General features: G+C 35.8%; 1 protein-coding gene across 7 annotated transcripts in view; it reads right to left on the bottom strand.

The window, feature by feature from the left end:
* The window catches only part of LOC135198163 (uncharacterized), a 904,910-nt gene that overhangs the window by 71,136 nt on the left and 810,523 nt on the right, over nt 1–23,251 (bottom strand). For all 7 annotated transcript variants that reach the window (XR_010310739.1, XR_010310738.1, XR_010310735.1 and 4 more), the window contains one exon: nt 21,112–21,152. Coding sequence is in view for 2 of the 7 variants with exons in the window: in XM_064225669.1 (XP_064081739.1) it covers nt 21,112–21,152 (41 nt within the window). In the remaining 5 variants the exon portion in view is untranslated. The remainder of the gene's footprint in view (nt 1–21,111; nt 21,153–23,251) is intronic.

Raw genomic sequence — 23,251 nt, forward strand, 5'->3', positions numbered from 1 at the left:
GCCCTTCCAGTGTCTCTCAATCCTCGACTGGCAAAGTCTCCATGCAGATTTGTTTTACCAAGTTTCTCCGAAGACCTGCCTGATGGCTTCCCTCGCACGTTTCCCTGTGGTCTTGCCTGGAAATATTTCCTTGAAGCTTTGCCCTTAATATTCTGACATGATTCGTCTTCTATTATTATCATTGTGTTCTAAGGGGTCCACAATAATAAAAGTGTTAAAAGTTCGTGTATAATTATAAAGTGTTTATAAATAATACACGAACTTTTAACATTTTTATTATTGTGAACCCCTTAGAACATTGTATATACTCTCGTGATGGAGAGCTTTTAACAATTATTATTATTATTATAATTTTACTCAACATGAGAATAGGTGGAAAAGACCATCGTTCTAAGCAAGCTTATAAAGGACACAATGCCCATAATAATGTACAAAAGGTAAAAACATCATGAACACCTTTAATATACAAGCCATGATTATAACACATGGTTACTAATTATATCACTTGCTTTCTTTATTTAACTAAACTAAAAAAATTCTAATCTTCCAGTAGACTCATTACTGTATAAGAATTTGACTTCTGAGTAAAATGTCACTAAGGTTCAAGTTATGTAGAATATCACCCATATGAATGTGAAGCAATGTTTTTATTTCATCTACAATCTAAACAATTACTTAGGACAGCGATGAAAAGGATAGATTTTGAAACCTCAAAATAATTGTGCATTACTGGCTGCGACTGAAGGATATGAAACGGTGGTTACAATAGGCGATTTAAATCCAAAGGTTACAAACAGGGAAAGGGATATCATTGCTGGTACATAATAATCTTGGAGAGCTGTATGGATATGTCTTCGGAAAAAAGCCAGACAAAGCTGAAGGACCTATCGGCAGAAAGAGTTCATATATGTTTAAGAATGCGCGTGGAAATGACTGTTTATGATGCAAGTAGGGAAAACAATAGTTAGGTATTGGAAAGATGCCAGTAGTTGATAGAATTACAAGAGAGATGCTGCTACGGTGCAAATAATGTCTTTGAGTGGCTGACCAGGGTTTGCAAAGTGTGTTTGGATAACGGAAAGGTTCCAAAAGAGTGGGTTAAAAGAATAACTGTTTCATTGTAAGAAAGTTTAGGCTCCAAGGACATAACTTCATTCAGTATAACAGAGAAGGTATACGTATGACAAGATCTTGAATGAAACAAGAAGAAATGACTGATGGACTGATAAATAGAATAGTGTATATTTAAACAAGGATGAGGGTTTATGGATCAAACATTTAAGAAAATAATTATGTGAGAAGCTGTTAATGGCACATATGGACCTGGGAAAGCTTATGGTAGGTACAAAAAGAGACAGTGTGCACTGAGGATTTGATGTGCTGGTGATGAACCGCATGTTTAGGTGTAGAAAGTGGCTAATTCTTTGGATCCAGAATTTAGCACTGACGTTTGAATGAGACATTTCCGATTAAGGGGAAACTCCTTATCTATATAATATACATACATACATAACCGCGTGATAGTTACTGTCTCATTCAAACAATGCTAAATCATGGATTCAAAAGTATTAGCCACTTTCTACACCTACACATGTGGTTCATCACCAGAACATCAAATGTCAAACGGGAACTACTGAAATCTAAAAGCAAAGTTGTCATATATGTCCTACGAAATGACAACTTTGCTTTTAGCTTTCATATTTCCAGTTTGACAATTGTAGCAGACACTGGTTCATAGCCTTTCTTCATTCGCACGTGTCTGTGCACGAGAAACTCACACCTGTTAATTTTCTTACAGCTCTCTTAGTTATGTTGTCAGTATGTAAGCATAATTATATAAGCAAATACCAAGATGTTCATATAAGATTCACTTTTTCACAACACTTCCGCTCAAAAGGAGGCAAGTGGTCAATGGATGTCTGACACAGGCGATAGCAGTTGCAAGTTCCAGGTAGTGGCTTTAACCACCAAGGTAGATAATTGACTTGGCCTATTTGCATATACCCCCCTATTTAATTCAGTACCCCTTCTATTCCATGTTACCGTAGTAATCAGGAGTGTGCACATGGCCGTACCAGTGTACCAGACGTAGAAATTGTATGCTACTACATAAACTGTTAACAATTAGCAATCAACCAACATTTAATGTTGGCATGAATAAACAACTATGGTTATCTATTGGTATTCGCTCTTTCATCATCAGCTTTTAATTTTTAGAAAATTTAACTCTCACTGAATGTGCCTTTGATTTATTTATCAGGTCGAAGATTGTCTCTGAGACAGTGCAAAGTCTGAAAAAACATCCCAACATCCCAACTTCTTGGACACTTACTTATTCGTCATCGGCCTATTTTGCATGGCTTCTCTCTGGGAGATGGCATGCACCATACAATCTGTTTGTGTATTTATTCAGAAGATAATCATTGAAGTAGTTGGCTGGTAATGAATGCTGTTTCATAAATTATCCTGTGTCTTTTGTGATGAGACATTTGAATGATATTTGCTTCTAATAAGTATTACTGAAGAAAGCTGTGCGGTGTCTTCACCTCAATGTGAAATGTGTAGGAAATTTTTATGAATGTCGCAGTATTTTTCACAGTCTCTCTTTTATAGCCAAATTTAATTTCATTACTGTACTGTACAGTACCGCATTCATTAACAGGTTTCTGGTCAATGGTCACTCCAAGTCTATGACAGAGTCACTTCGAATCCTAAAATCTGACTTCACATACTTGGGCAGTACCCTACTAAGGAGGGAATCGGCTCAACAGTCTTCTTTTTGTCTGTATGTTTCAGATTCCAGGACTGTAGAGGTCAGATAGCCACATAAACACAGCCATAATCCATAAAAAGTGAAATCGTATTGGTATACCTCTCAACACCTACCTTATAAGTCTAAGGAAATTCAGGCGTTTTCGATAAATTATCCCTGCCAACAAATTTATAAAAAACATTTGTCATATCTGACACTCATCTAGGAAAATAATTGAGCCCTCTCGATGTAAAATCTTTAATTTAGCTAAGAAAGCTTTAGCATTTCGTCATCAAAGGAAAACAATTCTTTAATAACAAAATGCACATTAGTCTTATTGGCTCATTCCCCATATTTGGTTTACGTTTACTGTAGTTTCTTCAAATGTACGCTGTTATCATCTCAGTTTTTTTTTAACTTAAAAGTGCACCTAACACAAGATTGTACTTTCCCATACACCACTATCAAAATCATAGTGAGTTCATGAAGAAAGTTAAGTTTGTGCTGACAAGGGCAAGTGCTATTATAATACTCTTCATCTTTACACTGCTGAAGAAAAGACTGGTTTCTTTATAGATTCTTTTCCTTTCAAAACTCTCAATTAATGGCATAGCCTACAATTTCTGGAAGTTTTACAAACTAATCCTTGTGTCGAAAATTTTTCATTGCAGGACTTTGTTTGTGGTTCATCCCAACTCGACCGTTACCAAACTTAGAAAGCAGTTCATAATCTTGCCGTTTATGAGAAAGTTAACAATCACTGAGAACATCCCCAGAATATTGCCATCACCTCAAACAAATCTTTCATTTTTCTTTCTTTTGAGGTTCAAGGCTTTATACATTCTTTTCCTCCCTTGTGCTTTGGGATAAGAGTTTATGTGCGTTTCTTGCAGGAAAAACAGCTACAGCACTCAAATGCCTAATAGTTTTGAAGAATTTTTTGTCTCCCTTTCTTCAGAGTAGTTCCGCGAACTAGTATGACTTCCAAACTCCTACCTGAGAAACACTATGTGGTGTAATTCAGTTTGCACACACACACACACACACACCTATTTGATGGATAATTGACAGAAATTACAGCACGCGTTAATACTGAAGCTAATTACCATCGTTAACAATCTGTCACCTGGAGAGAATGAGAGCCCTCCTGAATCGTGGTGAGCTCCATTTTTATATTTTTTTTATTTCCTGTGCTTTTATCTCAGGGTAGCTTAGGATTTTCTAAGTGAATTCATGCAAGAGCTCGTGTAAAAACTAAACGAGGCAGTTGGATGCACTGACATATGCACGATTTGAGGCAGCCTTTACATAACCCACGAAAAAATTATTCTAACTGTAATGCAATGTTGGTCCCTCAGCAACACAGACTTCTGACCAGAAACAGATTCAAAATCTGTTCCAGTTTTTATAGGAAAGTCTTCTCGCAAGATCGTAAAAACAAGCCTGGGACATGTTTCGTCAGTATCCTATTAAGGGAGACATCTCTTCCCACCTGCTTGGTTTGGGCGTCTCATAATTCAGTAGTCCGGCAGCAACGTCCCACTGAAGTTAGTTGAACTACTGGTCATCCGAGAATATGAATGACCAATATTGAGTAACATATAGAAAGGTTGCGACTTACGGAAAAATTTTAATAATTAATGTACCGTCTATAAGATGTTCATTACTATATTTAGATTGTCAGACTGGGTTGCAATACTTTACTAGCTAACCATTAAGGGAAACTACCAAACAATTTTGGAGTAAAATTAAAAATTTGTCACTAGACATAAACTTTAACAACGTGAGCAACTGAAGTGTCGGTTTCCCAAATCACCCTTCAAATCTTTCAGCTTACAAGGTTTCTTCACTGGATGTTTCCTTGAATTATACATTCCCACTTACAACTACTATCGCATCCACACTGCAATTCAGTAGTGAAATAAATGTTTATGGATAATGGCCTCCTTTCAAGCATCCACTCTATGGCTTGTTCTCTAATTTTCTGGACCACTTTACAGACAAACCCTCACATGGAAAAAAAAATTTCCAACAAAATGACCAAGCTTCTTGAAGAGAACATTATATTAATATAAGCTTGAAATTTTGAAGAGAATGTACACTTCACTCATCTTCCTGTCTGGTTGAATTCATACAAAGCAAAATATCCATTTCAACTCAGAATTGTAAATACTGGAGTGAGGAGTTCCCTCTAGTAACGAAATATCACTTGTGCAGAAGATTTCATGAGCAACAACTTTCATGGGATTGGATCGGTTTAATCAGTATTTTACCAAGATTACCTCAAACTACTGCAAAAGAAAGTTACTGACAAAGCTAGTAGTAGAAAGAAATTTTAGACTTTTATTTTGAGAAAGATTTAGGGATAAGGCGACTTTGATAAAAGGAAGTTGCTTAATGGTGCTAGGAAAGTTTGATCGCTAGACGAGAGGAAATAATTTAGTATACTATATTAAGTGCTGTAGATTTAAGGCTACTCAAAAAAACATAAAACCCCTTTTTTTTCTTTTTTTATTGCAGTGTTCATATATTTTACGTATAAATGACTTAATAATGACATACTGCTGTGTAAGAGGGCATCCATAAAGGAAGTTACTTAATTAATGGCAACAGCAGCATAGAGTACAATGAGGGTAAGAAGCTATGAATGACAGGAAAACTTTGTCTAGCAGGATGATTGGATAATCCTCGCACTGCACTGAATCTAGAATCTAGGCTACTCTGGGACCATAAGAAGCATAATTACCAGTCATGATATGCACATATCATAAGTGGAAATTATTTAATAACCGTATTCACGTTTACAGCATGGTTTAGTTATGAGTGCTTGGAAAAGTTTTTGGGTGGACAAGTGGATGATGTTTTAAGTAAAAAGCTGAAATAATAGAAGTGCTCTAAGCTTGAGACTATTTAACGACCAAAGAAAGCATAAACCTTTCATTTAATTGCCAGTTACAATACGTGTATATCACATGCTACGGTGATTTACTATAGCCGTACATTTTCCAACACACAAATATATGTATATATATAATCTATAAATAAATCCAAATACATACACAACTTATGGAAGAAGCCCTTAACATACATACATAAATACATATAAATAATATATATATATTTATCAATATAATATATATATTATATATATATTCTTATATAACTATATAATATATATATATATACATATAATATATATATATATATAATATATATATATATATATATCATATAATGTATATATATATATATATATATATATATATATATATATATAAATATAAAAATAAAAGGGCATTGTATTTATTACAATTACATGTGTATCTGGTAAAAACTGTCAGGTAGTTCATATATATATATATATATATATATATATATATATATATATATATATATATATATATAATAATAATAATAATAATAATAATAATAATAATAATAATAATAATAATAATAATAATAATAATAATAATAAAAAATCTGTGTATTTGTGGCATTCATATTTGTTTGATTTCAAGTGTAGATTGAGGTTTCTTATTGTATATACAGATGTATATATATGTATATATATAGTCGACACAAACATTTTCCCACATATACGAATACATATGTACCCCACATACTCACATAAAACAATACAATCTGCATTTCTAATCAAAACAAATATGAGCGCCAAACGAATGCCTCTCACTCTTTAAAGGAACTGCTGTATAAACTTATAGCTGTGAATAATCCCCATGAATTTTTTTTGAAGGGGTTGGGTGACCATAGTTGGGTGATTTTCATAAGATTAGAACTACAAGAAAAGCTTCTCTAGGGAAGATGAACCCAAGTACACGGCGGAGATTGAGGAGTCTCCAGACAGGATGACGAGGCAGAAACTAGCATTCTGAAGAGGATCAGGTTGAGGAATTCCTAACTATTAATAATATTTGTTGTTATTATTATTATTATTATTATTATTATTATTATTATTCTTATTATTATTATTACTCAAAAAGAGACTTCACTTGCACCACGCTGAGCTAAATCATATTAATTTGATAAGCATGCTTCAATTGCTCCATCACAGCGAATTCCGATGTGTGAAAGCGAAAAGCAGAGGAAACTAAATTGGTAGCACTGGGCTACAACACTAAACTCAAAGCATGTGGTCAATCTCATTGCAATATCTCCAAAACATATCTGTGAATCAATATGAGCATGGCAGTGTTGGTGTTCTGCATTACGATTATTTTCAGTAATGAAATCACATGGGATTGGTGATCATATTTCCTAACTTCTCGAGCTGATGAAAGCCCATCACAATTTTACCGGCATCTTCATGCTGCCGACAGCATCAGCATTTGAGCAATAAAAGGTTTCATATCAGGCTGTTATAAACGAGGGTTCCTTCATGGACGGGAATGAGTCTTTTCTCAGGAAGATAACCTATAAACAAAGTAGTGAGTTAAGTAGCAATGAGTGGCTTAAAAAAAAGAGGGGGTTTCGGCTTCATAGTCCACCCCTAGTGTTGTAGCTGTCTCCTTCTCTCACTTGGCTAAATATACGTGACTTCCGAAAGCGTCAATACATTAGTTTTGTCACAAGAGGCAGGTTTTATTAATTTCTTCTTAGCCAAAAAAAAAAAAAAAAAAAAAAAAAAAAATCTGGTTGAATACGAGAGCTGAATTGCTCTTAAATGTCTTCACGTTGAATTCTGTGCCACAATGCAAGAAAGCCATGGTGGAGTTAATTCTGAAATGATGAAAATGACCACGGAAAACCTAAGGCTTTTCTTGTGAACACAGATTGCCAAATGGTAGGCCAACTAGGATCTTTATATTGAACTAAGAAGCCTAGTCAATTTCAGCGTGCATTTGCCTTTCAAAAATGAAGGTGTCACTACAAAAGTTGTTTTTAACTCACTGAAACTTATTTTATTTATCAACTTAGCCTTAGGCCAAAACGGTCTGTTGCTCTATTGTGCATCTCCACACAACTGGAGGCGCTGCCACGACCGCCATCTTCTGCAGTGATTTAAATTCGAATGTCTTTTCCTCATTTCGTAAACATCCGTATATCCTGCGAGAGATCACCACCTGGGACAGTATTGCTCTGACCTTTCAACTCAACCCCGCGACCTGCATCCTGCCAGGTTCTTCAGTCTGGACCCACCCAGCAGCAATCAGCTTTAAATCTTCAGCTGCATCTGCTTTTCACGCTGCTCTTCTTTTGGAACTCCCTCATTTATCATTTGTTGACCTCGACTAGTGTTTATATCCACAGCATTCGCCACCAAAGAAGAAAATAAATCTTACAGACGTAAAATCGCTCGAAAAGCAAGTGTCACAACAACGATAACGGTATCTATGAAAAGAATGATAATAATGGTAATATCAATAATCATAAATAGTTACACAGTTTAACCGTGAAGGAACAAAACAAAAATAGACATTACACAAGTGGTCTAAATCAGGACACATTCTTCAAGAGACGCCCAGAAAGAACAGTGCTCTCCGTGTGTGGTAAAAGTCCAATGTCCAATGTCTTCTGATGTTTCCGAAACCTAAAGCTTTCTTCAGGTATGCTTACTGTCTAATAGCAGTTTATAAATCCAACAGGTTTCTCAGATGTGTCCTAGCCAAAACAAAAGCTGTGGAGGCATCCAAAGGCCAACACAATTTTCACTCACATATTCTTGAAGTGACCAAAACCAACAAAGTCGTAGGATAACATCTTTTTCAGAGCAGTCTAAAGCGTAATATATTCTCTACATGTGTCCAGAGACCAATATATTCTTCAGCACTATTTTCTACGATATGTCTTTAAAGCCCACCATATTCTTTCAAATGTGTCCAAAGTAGATACATTTTCAGATAGGTTTAAAGCCAAAAATATTCTCCAGGCAATCAAGTGTGAAATGTTCTTCAGCCGTATCCCAAGACCTACAAATTCTTTAGCTTAGTCACGACTCAGCTGATATTTGTCATGAAACTTTTAGCAACAAAGAATGACTTTAACCAAACCAAAGAACTGATTTTGGGGCAGCTTGCGTAGTTTGTATCTTAACGAACATCAAAGTCACTACGTTTCAATTTTGATATCGAATTAAAAATATATACGAAATAAGGAGAAAAAAATTTAATGAAATGTAATATTAGTGTTACAAGAATACATTTCGTCCCTAGAGAACTTTTCAACAATTGCTCGCTGGAATATTCCATTCTGTGTAGTGTTTAAAATCATAACCTCCATGATAGAAGATACTGTTCTTTAAGTAAATGTAACTAACGTTAGCATATGTCATTGGGAGGACCCCTTTTCAAGAGCAATTAATCTCCACGTTCTCTACCTAAAGAATCATAGAAAAGGAATGGTTTTTTTTTAGACAAAGAAAATCTGGTTGGCACCTAATTGTCCATACACGTGATGTTTTGTCACATTATTGACCTAAAAAGTACTTCTGAAAATAGAACTCGATGATAAAAACTGTGTCAATTAACAGACAAAATCCGTTGTATACCGACCATGAGCGAAAGCTTGGAACTAAAAACGAAATTCATGTCATAAACTCTTTGATATAGACTGAAGTTCTCTCTCAAATGAAAGAAAAAGCTTCTTTTATGAACAATTTACAAAAGCACGACATCACAATACGTTCATCAACCTACAATCCAATTAGGGATAATGAACGATTGCAAAGTACTCCAAACTGATACTAGTATTTTCTAGTAATTAATTAGCAACGCCGTTCAAAAAGTAATGTTGACTTGCTAAGATATTTTCCCGTTGCTTTATTTTGTAATTTTGCAATCAAATCACGGAAACAGAAAATAGAAAACTTGTGAACACACCAATACCTTGTAGTTTATGAACGTCAACAGGAGCTTGCTCTCAAGACTGTCACATGAACACGTCTGCTGGTACACTTTGCCTTCTTGCCACTCAAATTTGCACACACTTCGCTATTTATTTCATATTTGTGCAAAACTACAGGTGAGCATGTCCGTCCCCCAATGCTATGCTCAAGGGGACTGCGGTTTTCTTTCAAGCACTGGCTACGTATCGCTAAGTTTGGAAGTTTCGTATCCAAAAGCTAAAAGATTTTTAGGAATAAAACCTTCCATAATGCTAGAAAATGTAAACTTCATATCAACTGTAATAACACTTTCTTGATTATCTGATGTTCAAAAGAATATCTTAAGGTTCCATTACGACACCGTGATGGAACTATGAAGAACGTTCTACCAACACTCAATATTTAACATGTGTCACACAAACAGTTGTCTGAGACCACTTAGCGTAACTCCACCCTACTTACCACAAGTCGCCAACAGTCGGGCCAAAATGGAAATCACCCATGCTTTTGCTTGTCTGATATAACCGTGACAATGTTAAACCTATTCAACAATGCAACAATATAATGGGTAGTTTACGTAAAATCTGGCAGCAGTCATATGCGGACAAACATAACACAAACCCTTCGCGCGGGACATGTTTTAATATTCCAGGAATCTTTTAGTAAACAAAGGAAACTCAAGGGGCCTGGACTGTTTCCCTACGGCGTCCAAGGCAAAGAAAAAAGGCACAACGGCAAACTTCACACACAGGGCAGAGTAATGTAGGGGGACCAACTACCTTCCTTTATTTAGTTTAAAGGTAAAGATGATGAAATAAGTAAGGACTCAATATCTCGTTGCTGTTGAGAATGTTTCCAAGATTGACTTTGTAAACCAATTACTTACAGAGGGAACTACAGCTTACTCTTTTCGGGCTGTTAGGTCACTTGAATACTGCATCATCAGGGTGATGCCTTCTGTAAATCTCAATACAAGACATTCTGGTGACTTGGTTGAATGTGTTCACTTACAAACCAATAACGTCCATGGTGAAACTCAACAGCACCAACGAAGCCATGACTTCAGAAACTTCACTAGCAACAAAATTACCAGTGAATAATACAGATGCATTTTCAAATGAGCAAGTCCGCCGACCCTCCCTCCTGTAGTTGGTGCTAGAGCATGTCCAGATTAAAAGTGATGATCAAAGTCGGTAGCAGATTATTGAAATGATGATGCATCGATTTCCAGCCCGTTGATATTTTTCAACGGTTCGAGTCTTTGGATTAAACAATGATAAAAATATGTCAGACTGCTGCTCCTTGTGTTATAATCAATAACAAACAACATTATCAATATATATTAACAATAAATATTCATTGCCGGGCTATCTTCTTCTTCTTCTTGTCCTTCTTCAACCAGCTTAATTTTTAGTTCTCTTAGAACTCTGATTCATCCATTACCGATGATAAACTTTTTACCTCCTCTTCCTACCTTGAATTTCTCTCTTTCTCAGCTGTCCTTCCGATACCTATAACACAGAAACAATTTCAATTGCTACCTTCCATATTTCTTTTCCTTCCACCAAACACGATTCAGTACTGACTCTATCACCCCACAATCGTAAATCACATTTCCTCCCTAATACTTGCATTAATCGCAGCATTCTTATTAATATTATTATAATCTCTCCTTTCTGGTAACTTCAACATTCATGATAACCTACGAACACATACCCGGGAATACCATGTGCCCAAACTGATAAGTGCTTCTGCTCAGGCCAGGGGTTGCTTCTGATCCTTAGATAGCCGAGTGGTCAACAGTCGACTGTCTATCGTTGTTTCTAAACTAAAGACTCAGGTTGGAATCCTATGCGGGCCACTTCGGCTGTCAGTTATTCCCAAGGTATAGTGAACTGAATATTAATATTTGTGGGTTATGACTGGGAGTACAAATTCAATATATATATATATATATATATATATATATATATATATATATATATATATATATATATATATATATATCAATATATATATATATATTATAATTATAATTATTCAAGTATATATATCCAGGTATTTGTGTGCGTGTACAGCCACAAAGACTTCTTGAATTATCGATTGCACAGGTTTTTGGACCCACACAGCACTACAATGTCTTCAATTTGTAATGATGAAACGAAAGAAGAAATCGCAGCTTCCTTTCATGAGATTCAAACGAACTGACGCTCGATGAGTTGGAGCAAGAGTATCTAAACCATTTCATTATTAGTATTTATGTACTATATATATATATATATATATATATATATATATGTAAGTATACTTATATATGTAATAAGTGAATATCTATATTCTATATATAATGTTTGTATCGTTTTTTATTTAACTTTTCACAAACATTTTCTAACGCCATGCTCGTAGTCGATTGAGTTGGTCAGTCGTAGCTAAATTATTCGTACCACAGGGCCTCGTTCTTTGTAATGACTTTCTCCGTGAGAATTTGTCCGCAAGTCTCTTATCTTTAAAAGCAGCAGCGTGCTCGTTGTGAAATATGACACTTATCAACCAAAGCTGTAAGTACTCTTCATGTTACGAAAAACGCAATACGAAAGTAAACTCTACGGAAATTACACACCCTTTATATATATAAAAATATGTATGTATACGTATATATATATATATATATATATATATATATATATATATATATATATATATATATATATATAATATATATATATATATATATATATATATATATATATATATATATATTATATATATATATATATGTGTGTGTGTGTGTGTGTGTGTGTGTATGTATATAATGAGATAAGAACAAAATTTATACAAATATTACTGATGACGCTTCATACGCTACTCCAACAAGGTCGCTGGAAATTGGTCGATAAACTTCCCGGCTCTGGGTAGGCCTAGAAAACGCACAGACACGCTCTCTCTCTCTCTCTCTCTCTCTCTCTCTCTCTCTCTCTCCTCTCTCCCTAAACTCACACAAAAGCAGGCAGACAAACATATGATCTCTCTCTCTCTCTCTCTCTCTCTCTGAGCACACTGTCTCCTCGGATGGGCTAGTAAGTCTTAGAGACATCCTAATCCTTGTAACTCCTTGTAACTCTCTCTCTCTCTCTCTCTCATATTAACTCAAAATCGTAGTTATTTGCATCATTCAAAGCTATAAATTCTTATTTGCGTAAAATCCATTTTGCTTCCATATGAATCAATTATCACCAGATGAAAAAGTGAATTATCATCAAATCATCAATTGGCGTCACAAGAGAGAGAGAGAGATTATGATAAAAACCGGAGTCACAAGAGAGAGAGAGAGAGAGAGAGAGAGAGAGAGATTGATAATCAGCGAGACAAAGGACTCGTTGAGGCGAGAAGAATCTAGAATGAAACACACACCAGAGGCAAAGTAAACGAAAATCACGTCTTAAGATTAAGTTCATACACATTTTCAAGACATAAACTATAACTAGAACTGACCTAATTCGGAGTGAGTGATAGGTTTATATCATTCATTGGCATCACAATCACAAAGGTCACCGATGCTGAAACCTTCCTATACTGGGAGCGGATAACAGAAAACTTTCATCGTCGCGCAAAACATCAATAAATAAGAGACAAAAATAAATCGTATGTCTTAATCACTTCGAAAGAATGTTCCTTGCCACCACAACCCTACAAAATGAAGCAACACTAAACAAAATTCTTCAATATTTCTGCTCTATATCAAAAGGCATATAAAAATTCATCCAACACCACCTGGTTCTATGGGAGGTTTAGACCCACAAACCTGCGAAAGGGTAACTTCGCAATACGAATAAAGCTGTTGATCATGATGTCAGTTTTACATAACGATAACACTCCTTGGACGCAAAGAAAAAAAACATAAGTATACCTCATAATAATACTTCAAGTAGGAAAGAACAAAACATATCTCTCTTACTAACCGAGGGAAAAATGACGTGAATGATGAAATCTACCTATCTACAACATGGTATATGGAATACTATACTATAAATATCACAACTACTATAAATATCATAGAGGTTTCTATTATCATAAATATAAAATACTCTAAACTGAAAGAACTACATTTTTTTTTACTAATCATTAGCATCATTATAATGTGATAAAACTTAGTATTCCTTAATTTGCTTCCCATTCCTCAATATTTTCCTGATAATCGGTGTCATGGAGGACGCGGCGGAAATTGACTATTCCTTTCATGCGGGAGTTTAAGCACTGTGACAAGATTAAGCACCAGACTATATATCTTATACGGGGTCTATTGCATAAGAGAAAACTTGTATACTCCATTTTTAAATGTCTAGTCATTCTCATTGATAAAAAGACGGGGGTGGGTGGTGGTGTGTGTGTGCGTGTGTGTGTGTGGTGGGTGGGGGTTGGGGGGGTTTGGAAGGTGGTGAGGGAGGGGGGGGGGAAAGGGTAGGAAGAGCATCGGGGGAGCAGAAGGGAGGGAATTGCGCACCGGTTTGGCTTGGTGCTTACGGTAAACTATTCTATTCGAATGATATGGCCATCATCGCCTGAACGTCTATCTATGGTGTTTCTGCTATGTCTACTACGAGTTCGAATACGTTCCCAGGTTTCATATTTCGCGACATTTGCTAAAACTTTAGTACTACAACAAACATACATGCGTTTGCTCACGTTCCGTGTGGATGACGGAGGGAAAGGGGAGGGGGGGTGAGGGAGGGGAGGAGACGCAATGGGCTCTGAGAACCCCCAAGCCAAAGGGGGGAGACTTCAACCCCCCCTACTTGTGTAACGGCTGCCTCCAACCTCCTCCATCCAGACCCCTCCCCCATCATAATGGTAGCCTTCCCAACAGCCCCCATCCCCTCAGATTTTCCACCCTCAACGTTGCCCCACAATCTCGCCATCACCTCTCTCTCTCTCTCTCTCTCTCTCTCTCTCTCTCTCTCTCTCTCTCTCATATATATACATGTTAATTCGTTTGCATTTGCATTCTCTCTTCAAGTAGGATCCACGAAAAGTTTAGCATGCACTCATTATATAAATATGACAATTGATAGGATGTTCAGTTTTCGCCTCTCTCTCTCTCTCTCTCTCTCTCTCTCTCTCTCTCTCACACACACACACACACACTATCTCTCTCTCTCTCTCTCTCTCAAAACAGTGACCCTCATATGAGTCCCTCCTCTTTCCTTTCTGCCTCCCCTTCTTCAAAATACTCACGGTCTCTCTCTCTCTCTCTCTCTCTCTCTCTCTCTCTCTCTCTCCTCATATCCCCTCCCCAGTCTGTCATTAGCTCCCCCACCCTTCTCCCTCAGTTATTTCGTCTTTTTTTTCTAATCCCCCTCCTCCTCTCTCTCTCCCCCTCTCTCTTTCTCTAAGTTTTTCTGTGGAACTTTTCCTTTAATTTGAGCGTTGCGTAGCCTACCCATATACTACGATTCTCTTTTCCCATTCGTCTTTCCCTCTGATATCGCTTCTTTCCTCCCACTTCTTTCACTCAATCTTTGATCTCGCATTTTCCTTTTCTTTCTTCTGCTTTCCTTCCATATTTCCTCATTTTATTTTGGCATCGATTCCTACGCATCCTTTCTCTCTTTTCTACTCTACTTTCCTCTTGTAATTTAATAATCCTCCGCTAACTATTCTACACTGGCCTAATTTTCAGGACGGCTGAGCGTTGCCAGAGAGAGAGAGAGAGAGAGAGAGAGAGAGAGAAACTTCATTATTAAATGTTCCAAGATTCCTTGAAACTGGAATAGAACCAACTCTGTTAAACAGTACAATGAGCAAGAAGGAATTAGTATTAGTTGAGGATATGTATGAAACCTGGCCCCCAATACACTCTCCGCACCTACCCGTAATGCTGGAGTGTATCTGGGGCTATTGTGAAAGCAAATCACAAATGTAAAAATGACATTCCTTCAGTTATAAATACATTTAATTTCACGCGAACGTAACTGACCTGGAGAATGATGAATACTGTACCTTCTCTACACGGTCTACTTCAGATAGTGACTGCTTCTAGCTTCACTCGTGCAGCGAGCTTATCTACCTTTCACAAAGTTTACCCCCCAAAAATTCCTCATTAGGACAACATTGAGGAACAGTTATTCGATTTTTTACAGACATTCCAAACAAAGACGGTAAGGAGACCTCATCACCAGCACTACACGGCAACATTTAAAAAAGGATCGATGTATTGGAGGTAAGGTGTAAGTTCGGAACGCCTAGATTATTCAAGACACCTGAAATAAACTATGCGAGGCACAACCCACTGACTAGTACAACGGAAGACCGGTTCGGATTTTGCTCTATAGATTGACTTTTAGAAACCCAAATCATATTCTTAACACAAAGAACCAGTGATGATATATCTAGCCTAGGAAGGGAAATAAAAACAGTCGGCAGAACGAAATCTTAGAAATTGATGATGACGCCTCTTATCTGGAAGAATACAAGTCAGGGCAAACAAAGGTAAGCAGATCATACCAAACTTTGATAGCAGAAAAAATGTCTGTGCTATCCTACGATTATTGGTTTTCATTCGGTAAATACTAGTGGCTTTACAGCCAATGGTACAGCGTGCAAAACAACAGCTGCTGAAAGACGTACAGAGGCCACCTTCAAATGGGTAAACAGATGAACTGCATTTGATACATTCCTACTGGGTAGAGGGAATAGATGAAGTGCCTAAAATACAAGAGTAATATACCAAGCAAGGATAGATAAGACTAACATAAAGCTTTGATAAATTGAATTAAGAGAAGAACTTCTTTCCAAACTTCTTGTGTTACTTGTTGGTTGTCCAGAGTCTGCAGGTCCACACCAAGCCTCCTAATCCTACATCTTCCCACACTTATGAAAAGGACCTGCACTGTCATGAATAGCTAAATCTAAACCAGCCAACCACCAAACAAAACAGAAAAACAGACATAGTGGGCGAAGAATCTGTCTCATAGTCTATGGTTGAGGGTTCCCCACTCTGATATGTTCATATGAGTAACTTATAAATATGGAGAGAAAAACTTGAGTTTGAAAATTATATAAATGAATGAAAGGTGGAAGAAGAAACATAAAAGAGTTGAATAACTGGAAAGCAAGTTAGGAGCAGGAGAAAATTGAAGATTGCTGACAAAGAGAAGGAAATGCTAAGCGAGAGAACAAATCCTTGAGGAACACCACAAGAGATGGAGAAAGGAACAGACATTACTCTGACAATGAATGCAGAATACACTGACAAAAAAGCCAGGAAGGCGTGATGCCATAAGTATGAAGTCTACCTAAGAAAACCTTTCTCAGATTGTTGCCCTTGACGGCAAGATTTCTTGCTATGGCTTCTTTGTGATGCAGCAATAGATATATACATGAATCTTGATTAATGAAAGAACATGAGAACTTAATGAGAGGAGATTTCAAGAGATAAGAAAAAATATTTACCCAATTCCTCCAAAGACCATGTAATAGAAATTTTACTTATATATTTTGCTTGTGGAAGCCAAACTGGTGATCTAAAAGGTGAGTAACCAGCTGCCCTACAATTTTCCAAGTCTAAAAAATTATCACTCTAGCTTTTATTCATAGCTATTTCACTGTTACTCCCCGCCCCCTACTCCCGCAAAACTAAATGATCAGTTTTATCTTCAGTGGGTTAGCAAATCATATTATTTCGTTAGGTTTAAAACTCATACTAGTGTGCATTTAATATTGGTATACATTTAAACTAAAGTTGCTGGGTCAATTTTAAAATGCTATACACCCGACTTATCCTTAGTGCTTTGCAAGGTCCAAGCTAAAATGTGTTTCTGAGCCTGGGGAGTCATCAAAAACGGCATCGAATTGTTGATGAAGCGTTATAAAATAGTAAAAAATGGTGAGCTTATCTTGAATGTGCTGTGATATACTAAATGTATTTGTGTAAGAGATCAGTTAGCACTTAAAAAGTACTTTACTTACACTACTGCACGACTAGTTCCAAAAGCAGTTCCCTAAACAAGCACATGGCAAGGCAGCTTCTAACTCATGACTGAATTATACGCTGAATCTACACATTTTCTAAAATCAAATACACTTGTCCACAAACAACCACCAATATTATGTCATCAGTTTATGATACTGTTACTCCTTGTTTGTGTAAACGTAGCGCTGTTTCTATCGAATTGTTTAGACGCTAAATAAAAAAGAAATACTTTCAAATCCAAGTAAGCATGGGCATTTAAAGACATCACACTTATTTGGTCTTGGTTTGAAAAACTCTCTTAACATAACATTGAACATTCAACTATTGGATACATATGATGCAAGGTATATAAAATCATTCAGGAACTACGTGCACGCTATATTTTTTGCATCAGTCCTAAAACATTCAATAAGATGGTCGCTCAACTGTTTCTAGGAAAAATTGAATAAAATACTCCATTCCTAGCATCACTTGGCAACAAAAATTTTCTGGTGTCTTGCTGCCCATTGACAATATTAGTCGTATCTGCAACCTGCCGCTCTCTATGTTAGTTTTTAACATTCAAAAGTCTATACTCCCCTTTGTCAAACATCACAACTTTGTCAAGCTGTAGTTTCTTACACTTTCCAAATCTACTACTAAAATCTTCCTTCTCTCTTTTGCCTCAGATTTTAGTGTATGTTAACTGTAACCAAAACATTCTCACGACCAAGTACATCTTCACAAAAAGGTTAAAAGTTACTGAATTATAAAAAAAATAGCAAACCACACATTTACTTATAACGACCCCTAGTAATTTGGGACGGTTGAAGTCAGACGCCCATCCCTCCATAATACATCTGCTAAAACAAATCATGAAAGGAGCTGTTGCAAAAGCTTATTAAAAAACAGCACTCTCAATAAGCAATTAAGGTGAGACGAAGACGTACATTATTATTCAGACTGAAAAGAAAAATCGTGCACGTTCTCAAAAGTTCTCTTTCGCTCAGTTTTGAATAATATTTAAAAAAAAAAAAAAAATAAAAATAAAAAAAATAGCTGCAGATTTATTTCACCATATTGGTGACTTGGTGATTATGAGAGTCTGATAATTAGCTTTACTTTAATTGAATGCTATAAGCAGTAATGAGGGTTTGGTTTTGTATTTCATCACAAAGAATACTTTCGAACAGACAGTCACAACAATTCATCCAATACTCTGGATATTCCTGAAATCTAATTCCTACAAGTATTCCTCCGAAATACATTCCCTCTTGAATATTTGGACCATTTCCGTAATATTTGTAACTTTTTCTTCCACTTTTCTCACTATACAACCAGAGGGGACACAGGTATATGCTCTGTGAATTGGTCAATAGGACTTTCGCCATGATTTGCACTGAAAAGACATTGCTTCAGAGTTTACAACCTGACCTCACAGCAATTACGGGCTGCTAAAAAGCAAGGGCTGTGTCAGCATGAGGTTGGCTTAATTAATTAATCTTTCTGTTTGACCTCACAGCAACTATACTCGGTTTTTTTCCATCTCTCCACCCGCCTAAGGTGTTTGCGTATGGTAACACTGCGTCCCGGGCTTTAGATAGTTACACTCAGCGTACATTCAACAACAATAACAATAACCTATTTCGAATATTAACGGTGTAATTCGCATACAGTAAATTATTAAAACATTTCAGTTGCAAACGTACACCCAGATATCCTTTTATTTACCTAAAACTTACACATAGCGTAACTATTTAAAGCCCAGGACGCAGTGTTACCAGGCGCAAACACCACAGGCGGATGGGCAGATAGAAAAAAAACAGAGTATAGTGTTTCCGTAAAATTTCTCCTACAACTCATTATGACTATTACTCTTGGGGGATTATCTACATTAATCATTCAAAGTTTCTTCCTTCTCATCATACCACTCTGAAATCCTTCTAAAGACAAAAACCCTATTCCATGAACATAAATCCAGAAGTCGGGTGCTCTACCAGCAAAATTTGGTTTAACTGAGACTATACTCGGTTTTTTTCCATCTGTCCACCCGCCTGTGGTGTTTCGTATGGTAACACTGCGTCCCGGGCTTTAGATATAGTTACATTCAGCTTACATTCAACAATTATAATAATATCCTATTTCAAATATTAACTGTGTAATTCGCATACAGTAAATTATTAAAACACTTTTCAGTTGCAAATGTACACCCAGATATCCTTTTATTTACCTAAAACTTACACATCAAGTAACTATCTAAAGCCCGGGACGCAGTGTTACCATACGCAACAACCACAGCGGGTGGACAGATGGAAGAAAAACAGTGTAGACGATGAATTTGCACCTTTGTGAAAATACAATCATTGCCTCTTTCATTCTAATTTTCTCAGCAGCTGCCTTAAACTTCCTGATTTCTCTTCGTCTAAGCACCCTGCATCAACCGGGTGCTCGTCCTCTTGGGAAATTACATGAAATCAATTTGGGAGTGTATTCTTGCAGGAGTTTAGTGTTCGGTCATCATCTTCATCTTATTTCAGTCCTTCTCACTGGGATCATTCAGTTTCTTTTTACCATTAATGCTCTTTAAAAGAAGCTACCACTATCACATAAATACTAAAAACTTTTAATGTAGGGTTTTCAAGAATGCAGAATTTCTCGTGTCTTGCCATGGGTAACTATAAGGTTTCAAAACTTTTTCCGGTACCGTTCCTAACATTACTCATTACCTAATCAACTCCGTTTATTTTTCTTCTTGATAAAACATTATTCAGCAAAATCCGAACAGGCAAAAGAACTTTCTTTTTTTATCTCTTTTAAAAAGCCAAAACGTTAGAATAGAAAAGCTGATGACCTTTTTTAGCCGACTGAAACGAGAGAAGAATAGAACAGCATCGGTATCTTGTTTCTAATGTAAATATATTGGAAACTGAATCGTTGAATCGTAGTCTTCACCGAGGCTTGTGCTTGATCAATGCGTTGAGACCAGCAACCTATACGGATTGGATTGTACCTCAACAACCAGCCTTCCTCGCAAAATCCAATGTGCAAGAGTACTCCACCTTAATACTTCTGAATTTCCTGTCGCTTAACGTGACCGAAGTCTACTCACGGAGTCAACAGATGCTAATAAATTACCGAGAACGATCTGGCCCTTATCTCTGGCTGTGCGTAAGCTGTGGACAAGAGAAGCAAAAGCCCCAATAAAGTTTTTCTTCACTTCACAATCCAAAAGCGAACTCATTTCTATGTTCTAAAGCTAAGTCTCCTATGATTGTGAACTGCCATTTCTCTAAGTTCCTGCTCCTTTTATACATGCTTAAGAGTGTTTAACGAGTATCAATACATAGTCACTAAAAGGCCACACGAAAAACAAATATCTTGACCAAGTAAAACCCTACGATATTACAAAGAAATGAAGACTCTAATTTATGTCAACAAAGATTAAGAGATGTAGACGATGGACAGAAGGGAGAGGATAAATAATACTAAAATCAAAGACGAATGGTACTGAAATATCAAAAGGAACGATAAACGAAAAATTAATACTTATCAGAAAAAGAGAAGTTGTACCTTAACTTTTGATGCGTGAATGGGATTCCATTGCTGAATAGCTGAAAGAAAAAGAAAAATACAATTAGTGTGAGTACATCAGGGTGAATCATGATGGTAGAGAAGAAGTTAAGCAAAACTTAAAAAATGTAAGTTTGAAGAGCGCATAGTGTTGTTACCCCTTCTTAATCATATCAATTATGTACTCTTGTTTTGTCTCAAACAAATTGAAAGTCTGACAAGAGCAGCGATATATCACTTCAAGTATCCGTTACAAAATTATCAAGCAACAATAACGTATAACTTTTCTATTTTCATATTTTATAATACATCCACTTGAGAAATAATATAGCACCTTTTCATGAAGACTCTGGGAATGTTAAAGCTGCCTAATCCCATGGGCATAAGTGACAAAACCACAGAGAAAGAGAAAATTAAAAAGAACCCTTTTTCCGCAGATCATCTCACGTGTTATTTGATGTACCAGTTACATGTATTACACATGCAAACAATACACACGTAGACACACACACATATATATAAATATGTATATATATATATATATATATATATATATATCATATCAAAGAAAAAAATATTATATATATCAGTTCATATATATATGATATATATATATAATAGGATATATATATATCTATATATATATATATATGTATATATATAGATATATAGATATATATATATATATACACACATATACACTACTACTATCTTTTCTTTGTGTCGAATACACACACACATATGTATATATTATATATATATATATATATATATATATATATATATAATCTTTTCATTTATTCATTGAATGCCAGTGAACACGTGGCATCTATTACTGTAAGGAGACACTTCTCCTATTCCCATATATTCTGGGGAAAAATTTAATGCCACTGATGAAAATGATTGACGTCATTACTTTTCTTTTTATCATATAATGCCAACAGCTGTTTCTGCTACCAATTTTAAGCCAGCATCCCAACAACACCTGTTTTACAGCAGAACTATACTCCAATGCGCAAGAACGTAAAACGATAAAGTAAAAAAAAAAAAAAAAAAAAAAAACGAAGGGAATGGTTAAAAACAAAATACGAAAAACGTAAAATTAAGCAAAGAAACTCCACAGATCAGGAAGGTTCACAAGACTGTACCCATTCTCGTGAATAGCACAGCATTAGCATTTCACTAAAATTGTTTAAGATAAAGACCGTCCTCCCCTGGGACCCCACAAAAAATTATATATATATCTATATATATATCTATCTATCTATCTATCTATATATATATATATATATATATATATATATATATATATATATATATATACATAATATATATATATATATATATATATATATATATATATATATGTATATTGTTTCTGTGGAGTCACCTCATCCTAATATTAGGTTGTCGAGAAATATCCAAATGAGATTGACAGGTAAACGCTTTTTTTTTCTGCATACAACAAACTCATGAAATTGTGGACATTAGTGGATGAATTTTCACAATATATTCATCGCCAAAAAAATAAATGTCTTACTTATACATTAAGAAACTTACGAGCAACATTCGTCATTGAATTATACAGAAAATTTTACAGAAAAATCAGAAACCAGTGTGCTAACCATGTTTTCATTTTCTTGAAGCAATTCTGGAGAGAGAGAGAGAGAGAGAGAGAGAGAGAGAGAGAGAGAGAGAGATTACAATCTTGCATTCATTAATACATATTAAATGTATAAACATATTTATACTTGCCGGAAATAAATAATACCCTAGAACTGTATGAATTCTACGTTTCTATCATTTCTCAACTTTGGTAAATATTATTTTTATCATACGTTTAACTTTCTCTGATCGCCTGTGATTTCTTTCTCTACCATTCAGTCGTTTTGTTTAGCAACACAGGAAGTAAATACACGTCGAGTCCTGAAATATCCATTACATAGGGTTATTCCCTGTAGGACACATCGTCGTTTAGTATTTATCACCTTATCTCAGTTTTCAACACGAAACTAGTGGATTCCTAGGTTCTTAGTTCCATCCACACAGGCAGGACATCGTTCATGGCTTCCGTTCAAAGGAGTAACTTCGACTCCTGTCATTTGTAAAACTTGATTTTTTATTGAGTACGAGCTTAATG

This window comes from Macrobrachium nipponense, chromosome 21 (assembly GCF_015104395.2).
Source record: "Macrobrachium nipponense isolate FS-2020 chromosome 21, ASM1510439v2, whole genome shotgun sequence".
In the NCBI taxonomy this organism is placed as follows: Eukaryota; Metazoa; Arthropoda; class Malacostraca; order Decapoda; family Palaemonidae; genus Macrobrachium; species Macrobrachium nipponense.